Genomic DNA, 12629 nt, shown 5'->3' with positions numbered 1-12629 from the left:
AACGACCTGACTGTGTATACAAAACAGCGTAAGTTGGCTTTATTTAGCTACAACAGACACATAAACATGCATATACATAAATCAACTTAAAAGACATATATAAACATAACACATGGACAAAGACAAACACATATGGAGACTTGCTGCCTGCAAATACAAGAAAGCTGTTTAACTGCATGCAACAAGTAATGATAAAACGACGAAACGTTTCAATAACCTGCAAAATGGGAGGATGTTTAAATCATAACGTACGATTCACACGATGTCACCCGTACTATACTTACGTATTAAATCGTCAACTACCATTTACATGAATAAAAAAATACGAGCCACGTTGGTACAACGAACAAAAAATATCGCCAGCCACGGCCTACTAGAGATATCTCTAGTAGGCCGTGCGCCAGCAAAACGGGCGTTTCACTATATGTACATTGTATTGCGATTTATAAGGTAAATTCATGCACAGGTTGTTTTGTATGAACCACAAGTCGGCAGCAGCAACTTTACCAACTCTCAAACTATTCAAGCATACGGTAGCTACAAACAACTTGGAAGTTATTTTGGCGCAACATTGCTCTCTGCTGACATCAATGGTGATGGAAAAGATGATTTACTTGTTGGGGCTCCTCTATATATCGGTGATAATTATGATGAAGGAAGAGTCTTTGTTTATCTCTCTCAAGCTTCAAACTCCATACAGGCTTGGGTAAACAGAATTAGTCATACAGTAAAGTGGGGGAAGATGAGACACCTTTTTATTCTATTTTTTTCGTCCCAATTAAGTAGTAAACAAAGAACATTCGATGAATTATTAAACCGTATCATCCTCACGACTTCTATGGACTTTTGTTAAATATTTAAAATACGATCGGGATAGTTTAATCTTATTTGCTAAAGGTGTCTTCCACCACCCTACTACACATTGCGTTTAACTATTCTTTTACTTTGTGAAATCTGCGATGGCCAACTGTTTTAAGTTGATTGCGCTGATAAGGTGTCAAAATAGACCTACCATGATTTTTAAATCTTAACACTAAGACACATGGATCTTAAATATTACAAGTAAACCATTTACGTCTCTGTATACTAAGACACGTTAAACTTCTACTGCTGGTGAATGTGCATGTGTCGCTCGAAAATGGACAAGAAATTAAAATGAATTTTTATATAAAGGCAAGTCCAGGGTTCGTACCAAAAGTATTTTCCGGAATGAAAGACGTGGGTGGTCGATTCGGTTCAGCGATTTCATCGGCAGGAGATCTTAATAATGATGGTTTTAAAGATGTCATAATTGGTGCACCACTCGCGGACAATGGAGCAGGGGTTGTGTATGTTTACCACGGAAGTAGTGACTTCGGCACAGCTAACAGTCTCCAATACAAACAGGTAAGAATGTTGTTTACTAAATTTCACCAACGTCGAATGATTTTTAATATTACTTGGTGTTATTTACGTGAATTTCCATTATTAAATCATGTATTAATCAAATTAACAAGGCTGTTCCATCTTACCCTGTGTGTTCTCGAATTAGTAAAATTACATCTGTTGTGCGAATCGTTAAATAACTCCTTGTGTGTTTTAATATATTTTTTGAACGGTTGTCATTTTATAAAGATATGCTAGCACTAATTCATGATATTACCCAAAAACCATCATGTGTTTTGATTTGGAAAAAAATTAGACAATATGCACTTAAGTGTCCCGTCTTCCCCCACAAAAGTGTGCGGAAAGACACCACCTGTACAGTGGGGGAATTAGCTGTTAAACATATTCATTCACTCTTGCTTGGTTTAAAAAACTTTAAAGGTAAAGCAATTGTTTAAAATGTCTTTTATGTTGTTTAGAGAATTGCAGCCACTGCATTGTCTGGAACAAATCTTCAATACTTTGGTCAATCTCTTCAAGGTGGTGTAGATTTAGATGGAAACCGTTACCCTGATGTTGCAGTGGGGGCTCCAAGAAGTGACACTGTTGTCATATTTAGGTAATTTAATTGTTTCAAGCTAGTATACAAATCTCCTGTTAAGGGAGCAGGAGGTGCCTGATCTGCTAGGTGTAGCGACCACGCTTATATCTTCCAACTAAAAGTAAATATGATTTTAACTATAAGCGTTTTTTAACAACTATTGTTTTATCGCTATACCTTGTCTTTTTGCTTAAAATATTTCTAAATCTTCGCTACTGTAATCGAAGAGACTAATAAAGTTATTATGATATTATTTTATATGAAAGAGAACATCCCTGTTATAATGATCTCTTCCCAGCCACGCTTGAATGAATAAGTACTAACTTACATTCATTTATGTTGTTAACATTCACATTTTTTTACTGTTTCTCGTTTTTAAATGCATCAAAACTGTGTGCATGTTGTTATAGAATATTCTAAGATAGTGAGAAAAAAGTTATGCTCCATGTTATGTATTGAATAATGGAATCAGGTATCTTTGTTTTTACAGAAAGTAATGTATTACATTTTTGTAATTTACAGAACACGACCGGTTGCCAAGTTTAATACAACACTTACCTTCAACAAGTTGAATGTTCCGATATTTGAATGTTTTCGGAGAGAATTTCGTGACTGCTTGCAACTTCGTGCATGTATTGGACTTTCTGGAAAAGGACTTGAAAAAAGCATAAGTAAGATGGTTATTTCCTTCCAATTAAATGTAAATAAGTTTTTACCTGTAAGCGTGTTTTAACAACTGTTGTTTTGCCGCTATATCCTGACAAAACAGCAGTTGTTAAAACACTTTTACGTTTAAAAACCTATTTACATCTTACTGCATAAAATCACGACCCGTACAAACATTTTACTAAATATCAATCTTGTTTTTTCAGAAACTCTCTTCTCTGTTGTATTGGACAGTTCAGTCACTAAAAAGAGAGTGGAATTCAGAAATCAGGCCAACCAAACTGCTAATGGTTACACAAGTCGAGATATTGTTTTGAACATTACTACTCCTGCTGCCCCTGTCTGTTTTAATTATCCTGTCTATGTTAAAGTAAGTAAAAATATTTTTTAATGTAACTTTTTTGTTGTAACTCCTATGGTGTAACTGAGTGCTACCTGCCTTATCCTTGCCTGACTGGAAAAAGGCAGTTGTTTTAGCAGGGTTGTTTTGTTTTACAAATCTTATTCCCACTTACGATTTCATGTATATCACATATATGGATGATTGTTTATTCTGTATAACTCATACTTTAGACAATCCATTAGTGTTCTGTGGGTTGGAGAAATTATAAAATGTTGGGTTACATATTTCATTTGGGCAGCTTACTGTTGCTCAAGTTTTTTTTACTAACACAGCCCAGATAACGTTAGATAGAAGTTGTGCTGTGAACTATTTTGTTGGTGTTGTCTATATTTGTATATATTTTGGCTAATTGGTAAACAAATCAGCCCGGATGAGATGGTTATGGGTCATGGCTTCAAGTCCTACTGGTTCAAGGCTTGACGACGTTACAATTATGTTACCTTGATAAGACACTAAAAGCAGTTACTCCAACCAAGTTATGGCTTGCTGTGTCCCCATCTGTAACTTGTAAGCAGACATGAGTTGTGTGAAACTGAAAACCTGTGTTTCAATGACTGCCATAACCTGACACATGGGGATAAACAGTTACATTTATATACTTTTACACCCAGTAGTGGGGCATTCTTGAAAACTGAGATATTGCCTCCATGTGTGTGGTTGAGAAATGGCTAAAAAATTTAAAAGGAAACTTACATCTGATGTGGTGACAAAGTGGTTAGAGTGTCTGTTTGTTACTCAAAGGTAATAGGTTCAAGACTCGTGTCCTTGGGCAAGACACTTAACAGCAATTGCTCCGACCCAGTGGTTACTAATGGGTTGTCCAAATTATCAGCCATACATGAAAAAAAATCCCCCACAAAAAATAAGCACCCACAAAGTAACATACATGGTAACTCGTAAGCAGGCACGAGGTGTATGAACACCTGTGTTATAAAATCTGTCTTTTTCCGGCCACGCAAAGATAAGGTAAATTGCATTCATTCACTTTAATTTGATTTCAGACAAGCATTGAAGATTATTCTGAACCTATAGTTGCTACAATGACTTATTCATTATCAAGCAGCCATCTGGCAGTTCCTCTTTCTTCAATAAGTGACCCGTAAGTTCGTGTTTACTGTTGATTCATACTTCATATTTTGAAGCAATTCTTGGATAAAAGACACATTTTATAATGGTGTCACACGTACGCATAGGTCTTTTTTTTCAGAAGTTTAGGCTGTTTTTTTTGTATTATGTTTTTGTTCTCTACTTAACTGTGGACAGTAATTCAGATTTAGGGACCTTCAAATTATACAAGTCTGACTGTTAAGTCCAAACGCACCAACTTCTAACTAGCAGACTTTAAAAAGTTTACTTTTAGTAACTTAATTAAATCTTAAAAAATGTTTCACTTATTATAAATCCTAATAACACATTCCAATAACTGTAATCATATACGTACACAGTGTGATATAAAATGGTCAGAAATATTAAAATGCACATTCAGTAAATATCATCTAGTTATTCTAGTTTTCTATATTAATTTGTTTCACAGGTTTATCCCAAAAGTCAAAACTGCATCGACAAGTTTTGAAACCGATTGTGGAGTTGATCAAACCTGTTCATATGATTTGTCCATTGCTGGAACGCAATATATTATTCCTAGGTAAGTAATAAATATTCATAAGATTATCATAACGTTGCTTTAAATAGAAAATGCATTAAATAACAGTGCCCTGGTTTACATAAGCTGATCATTTATCTTTCCATGTTGCAACTGTAAAATTACCTTATTACACACCTTTTAATATTTCTATATGAAATAACTAAAACAAAGAAATAACTATTTCCTTGAAATTTAAATAACCTTTCTATCATAATGAAGTAAATATACATAAACTACACTTAATATAACAAAGATCAGAGTTACTGATCACATTACTATAACTTGACACTTTAAATTACAAATCACCAAATTTAAAATACATCTGAATTCAACAATCTTTTTCAAACATCTAGTGTACATCATATGTGTATTTACTTTATTATGATAGTAAGGCCATTCAAATTGCAAAAAAAGAGTTACCCTATACCATTATTTTAACAAATTTAAAACACAATTAAATTTATCATTCTTTTTCAAACATCTAGTGTATTTCCTTAAATATGATAGTAAGGCAATTTAATACCAAAAAACAGTTATATTAATATTTAAAAAAATTAAAATTTACCAATTTTTAAAAATACATTTAAACTCAACAATCTTTTTCATGCAGACCAACCCCTGACTTAAGCAATGGAGGAACTACCTTGGTTATATCGCGTGGTTCAGACACACAACGGATAGTTGCCAAGCTTAACCTTACAAATACCGGTGAACCTGCCTTTGACCCTCAAGTTACTCTTAGTTTTACATCAGCACTTGGATGGGGAGGGGTAAGAATTATTATCTTTTTTGGTATATTATGGTTCAGTTGACTTTGTTTCAAAATTCCAACTTTATATAGGCATAGATAACTTTAAAAAAATGCAGTGGCAAAGTAGTTAGCGTGCTTGCCTGTAACCCAGAGGTAATGGGTTTAAGGCTCGTTGCTTCTACCATCGTGGATGTATGTGTCCTTGGGCAAGACCCTAGGGGCAATTGCTTCAACCCAGTGGTCATTATTGGGTTGACTAAATTATCAGCCATACACAAAAAAAATCCATCAAAAAATAATCACCCACAAAGTAACATACTTGGTAACTTGTTAACATGCACGAGGTGTATGAATACCTGTGTTATAACAACTGTTGTTTACCGGACTCGCAAGGAGAAAGCAAGTTACATTTGTTCATTTATTTAAACATAAATATATATACATAACACTTTTTAAAAACGCTAGTCTTCTGTGTCAGATAATAATATTTAACTCACTTATTTCTTTTATAGACTCAGAATGTACAAAGTTCCAATCCAGACTACGTTCAATGTATTCAAAGTCAAGACCCAACAACAGTTGGTTCAACCAAGTCAGTTGTGTTAAGTTACAAATATAATGCATTCCTTGGAAGTATTATGCAAAGAGGACAGTGGGTAAGATTTAAAGATTAGAAATAAAACTATTCATGTTGATCTTGTAAATCCTGTCTTTGTAAAACCAAATAAAAAGAAATTTAAATAAATTATTTTTATGTGGTAATTGTTTTGATAAAATTTTAATTTGTAAAGGTGTAGTAAGAAGAAAGGAGTGCATTTAATTGAATATAACTTCATTCTTTTCAGTGTTATTTTGAGTTGAAGCTTTCATACAATCAACTGACTAACATTGGAAATATTCCCCGGGTTTTAGTCAATATACTAGCTGATACAAAGTAAGTATTTTTGCTGGTGATGATACAATATAGTGTTCACTCTTTTTAGAATTAGTTAAAAAAACCTTTACCTATCGTTATTTTTTATGTTTTTTTTAAAACATTTTACACTTAGCGACTATGCAACTTGCTTTAAAGTTCAGTGTTTTTATTAGCGGTGTCTATTCCTGACAAAAAGTGAAAGGATCACTAGTTTTAATATCTGCACATAGTGTACTATACCTTTTTGATGCTTCTTTTTTTAAAGCATTGTTTGGCGCCTTGGCACAATATGTGGCATGCCTGCCTCTAACTTAGAGGTTACCGGTTCAAGGCTCGTCACTGCTACCATTGTAGGCGTATGTGCAAGACACTTAACTACAAATGCTCCAACATAGTGGTCACTAACGGGTTGTACAAATTGTCAGCCAGACATTAAAACAAAAACATTCCCTACAAATAATTACCCATAAAATTACATACATGGTAACTTGTAAGCAGGCATGAGGTGTATAAAACAGAATACCCGTGTTATAACGAATGTCGTTACCCTGCCATGAGAGGGTAAATAAGTTACACTCATTTAAGCAAATAGAGTTTTTTTGCTCTGAAGAAATACATAGTAATCTTCACACATCTGTTTAAAACTGTTTGTTTTATTCTTTTTCTAACTTATCTTTAAGGTTTAATTTATTGTCAAGTTTCCTACTTCTTATTCCTAGTTTTAATGTTTAAATCAAAATGCAACCCTGTATATTTATTTCCACTTGGTTAAGTAATTAAGTAAATGTCCTGAAATTATTTAAAAAATTTATTTTAGGAAATTTGGTTTAAGCAATGATACAAATCCATCTGACAACAGTTTTCAATCAACCACACCAGTCATCTATGTTGCAGCAGCCGATGTTACCAGGTATTTCTTGTTAAAGTAGATGATAATAATAAAAATATTTTTTTTGCAACCAGTTTTTGAAGTTTGTTTTGTATTACACTGTAAAGATAAAAAAACTTTTAAATAATAGTGATAATTTGTGTTGATTTTTGATGTTTTTTTATAGCTGTTAATAATAATAACTTTCACTGTCTCAATAATGGTGCCAAAAAAATTATACAAAAAGACAGGTTTTATCGTCAACAGTTGTTAAAACACACTAACAGTTAAAACCTAATTACATTTATTTGGAAGAAAATAAGCGTGGTCGCTACACCTAGCAGACAAACGAGCCGGTTATGTTTAATTATTATTAAGTTAAACTTCTAACTTATAGAAACAAAAGTTAATGTTAAGTCTTACTTTTATTTACATATTCTTATCTTTCATCAACAGCCAAGTTAATCTTCAAAACATTCCATTCAACTTCACCGATACAAATGTAACTATTACATCAGTTGAAGAAATTGCTGATCGAGATATTCCCATTGATTTTGAGGTATTTATGACTTTTTAATTAAACTCATGTATATAGCAGGTAGGGGTAGATGGGACACCTTTTCATCCTATTTTCTTGTTCCGTATGGTAGTAAACAAATAAAAAGAATTATAAAACCTCCCACAGACCATTGTTAATTGTTTAAAACACGATTAGGATATTTGGATATTATGTGCTAATGACCTTTAAAAAAAGTGGCCCTTTAAACATATTTTGCTGTTTGATAATATTCAAGAAGATAATTATAATATGCCACTTGAATGCATTCTTCCGATTACTCAACTGTACTAAAATTTTACTTTTGTCCAAAAATCACCAACAATACCCTTCTACTTTATTGGTTGGTAGCCCTACAGTTATTTCAACAATGCTGGTGCTAGTATAATTTTTTTATAGAGTATAATAATTATTAATAAAAGCGACTTGACAGATCAAAGGAAAGGGACATGCAGTTGTTCCTGAATCGACTATAACCCTCCACTACCCCAACAAAATAGGAGATCTCATGCATTTGTTTTATCTGTACAAAGTAGATTGTCTTACAACTGGGGTGGGTAACAAATACTATACTCTAAGATGTGATATTTGACATAGATTTAAGTATATTCTTAAAGTTAGTTTAAAATCTTCGTTTTTTTACATTTCTAGTTAAAATAATTTAGCTCAAACATAATATAGCGTCTCCTGTTTTTTGGTCAGTCAAAAACATTTTTAACTGCCATTCCCATTCACTACTCTTGCCACACCCAAAAAGAGAAAAAATTGTGACAAGCACCTGTCATACAGGAATAAAAATGCATTACAGACCCTTATTGGGCTGTTTATATTGTCCAGGGCCGTGGCATAGTGGTTAGAGCGCCTGCCTGTAACCCAGAGGTAATGGGTTCAAGGCTCCACGCTGCTACCGTTGTGGGCGTATGTGTCCTTGGGCAAGACACTTAACAGCAATTGCTTCAACCCAATGGTCACTAATGGATTGTCCAAATTATCAGCCATACATAAAAATAATAAAAAAATACCCAAAAATTCACCCACAAAGTAACATACATGGTAACTCATAAGATGGCATGAGGTGTATTAACACCTGTGTGTTAAGGACTGTCGTTTTCCGGCTGCGCGAGGATAAAGTGAGTTACATTCATTCATTCACACACAATATTAGTCATAAACATACACAGAATTACAATAACAAGATTATTTTGTATTACTTATACAGGGCAATGCTCGATGTGTGTGCGATACTTCAATAGTCAACCCATACCAACTCTCACTTGACCCACCCAATGTTAACATCACCACTCCTAATGTTACCATACTACCTAATCCAGATAATTTGAGTGCTGGCACTTACGTATGTATTTTTATCCTAAGTTTACAATACTATGTGACTAAAGTAAAGCTGGGTGTAGATGTGTAGTCCCTGTAGTGGTAATGAGCCAACTCTGGCCTAAATCTCATGTCCTTTTGGATCCAGATGTGTGTATCACAGTTTTACATCTGCTAAAAGTAGTGCATGTGGTTTTATAAAAGCAGTTAACAGAAATCCCGGGCAAACCCAAATACAACAGTAAAAAATATCTTATCAAATGTAAAATACTGGAGTAGTAACCATGCCCATTTTCTAATTTACACAACTGAAGCAATTAAACCAACCAATAGGCTAGTTATTGGGTTATTAATTCTTAAATATAATTGATAAATCTCAACAGAATTTTAGGTATATTTTGTTCATGAAAGAACTCTTCTCTGTAATCGTAAACTAATAGTTTATATTGCATTTATAGGACTGCAGTGGTCCATCACTACCAGGTTATTGTCAAAGTTTGAAATGCAACATTTCCAACCTTGCTCAAGATGATGTCGTGAAATTTTCAGCGAAATTTAAACTTTGGTCAAAAACTTTAAGGCAACAGGTGTGTATGTCATAAAGTTATTCCCATTGCTGTGTTGCATCATGTGGGTCTTATTACTCACCATTTATGATTGGTTCCTACACCCAATGTTCATTTAACAGTCATTTGTTCAAAAGAATTTTGTTGTTGTTTTTATCCGACTTGCTGCTGTTTAAAATAAATGAATATGTATGTATAGGTGTCAACTATTTTTAACTACTTTATAAAACTTTTTTTGTAATTTCAATCACACCTCCTATAACTTATATATTGTAGGGGTTGTGTCTTTACGCAAACTTTTGTCTCTGTTAGAAGTTTAACTTGATAATAATTAAACATAAACGGCTCTTTTTTTGTCTGCTAGGTGTAGAGACCACCCCTTTTTTCTTCCAAACAAATGTGAATATCTTTTTAACTGTAAGCATGTTTAAACAACTGTTGTTTTGTCGTCATATCCGGTCTTTTTCGTTTAAAATATTTCTAAATCTTCGCTACCGTAATGGAAGCGACAAATGAAGTCATTATTATATACTAAGGTATTGTTTTAATTGCAGAACAAGACGCAGATTGACTTTGTAACAACGTTTCTGTTCAGTGCAAACAAATCAGCTTACCTTGTCGATGCACAAGGAAACCCACTGACGGATATTATTCAAACTGTGAGTCAATCAATAAATTTGTTTATTGTTGTGATTGTAGCTTATTTAGTTTTAAAGCAACAGTCAAATTAATATTACATGACAAAAATGAGACAAAAATATTTATATATACTGTAGTGAGGAAAAATGGGACACCTTTTCATTATATTTTTTTGTCCAATTTGGTAGTATATGAAGAACATTTAGACCATTATAAACCGTACCCTCACAACTCCTCTAGACCATTTTTAATTGTTTAAAATATAATCAGGATACTTGAATATTAGGTGCTAAAAGTGTCCCATCTTACCCCACAGTATTACCTAAAATGCATGATGCTGACATTTAAAGTGTTTTATGTTTAAATATAGAATTAAGCTTCTACAATGAGGTTATATATAGTTTGGTGGAGTGGAACATAAGGTGTTTTGGACCAAGAGTCGGGAATTGCTCATTAGAAACTTTTAATTTTAAAATTTAAACTTAAAATAGCATTTAACCCAATCAATTTTATAAATATTAAACCAAAACTTAAGTTAATCTATCAGTGGAAATTTGTGCAATTTGCACTGACCCTTATGTCTGTGGTTATTTATGTCTGTTTGACAGTTTTTCCAAATAATTTGTCAGCAACCACTAATTCTGAACCTTGTAACAACATAGTGAACATCAATTTCAGATCACCACACCAGCCAACCATTGGAAGGCACCTGAATTTGTTACAACAACTGATTATCTATGGGTTTATATTCTTGCTGCTATTGGTGGCTTGTTGTTGTTACTTCTTATTATTGGAATTATGTACAAGGTAAGTTGTAAAATAAGTTCCATGGTTTGTCACTCAACCAAGAAGGTTCTTAAATTTTATTCCATGGAACCTCTATGTCGAATTCTAATCAGTAATAGTGCCAAATTTTTAAGTAGTTTATTTCAGCACACATATGTATACTTTTAAAAACTGCATTTTGGCAGAAGATGAGACCCCTTTTCATTATATTTTCTCATCCAATTTGGTAGTAAACAAAGAACACAAAATTATAAAACTGTATCTTTACATCTCCCATAGACCATTGTTATTTGTTCAAAACTTGATCAGGATATTTGGATATTCTGTGCTAAAAGTGTCCCATTTACCCCACAATGACTTTAGCTGTATTTTTATTGTTTAAAATGCATGTAACTTTAGTTGTGTAAATAAATTATACTCGCCAAGATACCCACTTTTTTTCTTCTTTTTTAAAACATATTATGACAACAATTTCTACATTGAGTAACATTGAACATAATATGAGAACTATGTAAACCAGTAGTATAAACAACAGCATCTTTTTATATTTATGTTCATTGTGTCATTAGACTGGATTCTTCAAGAGTAAATATGCGGAGATGAAACAAGAAGCCTTGGAATGGAACGAGGCAAACCCGAACGGCAATGTTGAGGAGCATATGGCTGCAGATTGACCAGAATGATGTTTTATTACATTTCTAGCACGCTAATACACCGCGAGGGATTGTCTTTTGCCTCCTGCGTTGACGGCTTCGATTTATATTAACCTTGATTTTTTATTTTGCTGTATACTGTTCGTTGTATATACTTTGTTTCAAACGTAAATTTTGCAGTCATTTTTGTAATTTTTCAGAAGAATTAAAAATATTCCACAAATAACGCACACACAGTATATAACTAACGGTGTACACTGTGTTTTGTTAAATTGTGCAATTAGAGTCTCGTGCGTGCCTACCATAAAGTACCAAAACATGGTCACGCACATTACTTCTTCAACAATGTTATTGAAGTTGCTTGGTGGAAATATAATACATTAGATGCAAACAAATGCGTGTCACTGTTCACTAAATAAATCTTAATTTATTCTTACGTAGTAGGGCATGACAGCCGTTATCGTCCGATTTTTTATATTTTCTAATGAAATGGAGGCGGAAATGGGTGTTAAATATAAAAACCAAAAACGTATGGTCATAACTTGAATCGTAAATATTAAATTTTCGAATATTTTTTCAAAAATATAACCCACGCATACGTCTATGTAGGTCACTAACATGTTATTCCCATCAAAATAGGTTAATTTCATTTTTTTAATTATGAAAATTGATGTTCGTCTTAAATATATATTTATAAAATCTTCTACTTTAAAAATCTTTATACTATATATTTATTTTTAATAATAAGTTTATTTAACGAGCACGAAGTATATGAAACCGGACATTCGTGTTATAACGACTGTCGTTAACCCGCCACGCGGGGATAAATTGAGTAAAATAAATTTATTTATAGTGATAACTATTTTTAGCGTATTTAGGTTATTT

At 33.0% G+C, this 12629-nt stretch overlaps 1 protein-coding gene across 3 annotated transcripts in view; it reads left to right on the top strand.

Moving 5' to 3' along the window:
- LOC100179944 (integrin alpha-L) overlaps positions 1–12139 on the top strand; it is a 25932-nt gene extending 13793 nt beyond the window's left edge. For all 3 annotated transcript variants that reach the window (XM_026838696.1, XM_026838697.1, XM_026838698.1), the window contains exons 22-39: positions 467–706; positions 1174–1386; positions 1845–1984; positions 2489–2637; positions 2839–3002; positions 4037–4134; positions 4570–4680; positions 5291–5450; positions 5944–6087; positions 6277–6365; positions 7165–7257; positions 7672–7774; positions 8205–8324; positions 8991–9125; positions 9559–9687; positions 10221–10325; positions 10984–11112; positions 11661–12139. In XM_026838696.1, coding sequence (XP_026694497.1) covers positions 467–706; positions 1174–1386; positions 1845–1984; positions 2489–2637; positions 2839–3002; positions 4037–4134; positions 4570–4680; positions 5291–5450; positions 5944–6087; positions 6277–6365; positions 7165–7257; positions 7672–7774; positions 8205–8324; positions 8991–9125; positions 9559–9687; positions 10221–10325; positions 10984–11112; positions 11661–11765 — 2427 coding nt within the window. In that variant the 3' untranslated portion in view covers positions 11766–12139. The remainder of the gene's footprint in view (positions 1–466; positions 707–1173; positions 1387–1844; positions 1985–2488; positions 2638–2838; positions 3003–4036; positions 4135–4569; positions 4681–5290; positions 5451–5943; positions 6088–6276; positions 6366–7164; positions 7258–7671; positions 7775–8204; positions 8325–8990; positions 9126–9558; positions 9688–10220; positions 10326–10983; positions 11113–11660) is intronic.
- Positions 12140–12629: the final 490 nt, after the last annotated feature.

Source organism: Ciona intestinalis, unplaced genomic scaffold, assembly GCF_000224145.3.
Source record: "Ciona intestinalis unplaced genomic scaffold, KH HT000103.2, whole genome shotgun sequence".
NCBI classification, from domain to species: Eukaryota; Metazoa; Chordata; class Ascidiacea; order Phlebobranchia; family Cionidae; genus Ciona; species Ciona intestinalis.
Note: the sequence above shows the minus strand (reverse complement) of the source record. Positions and strands in the feature narration are given on the sequence as shown.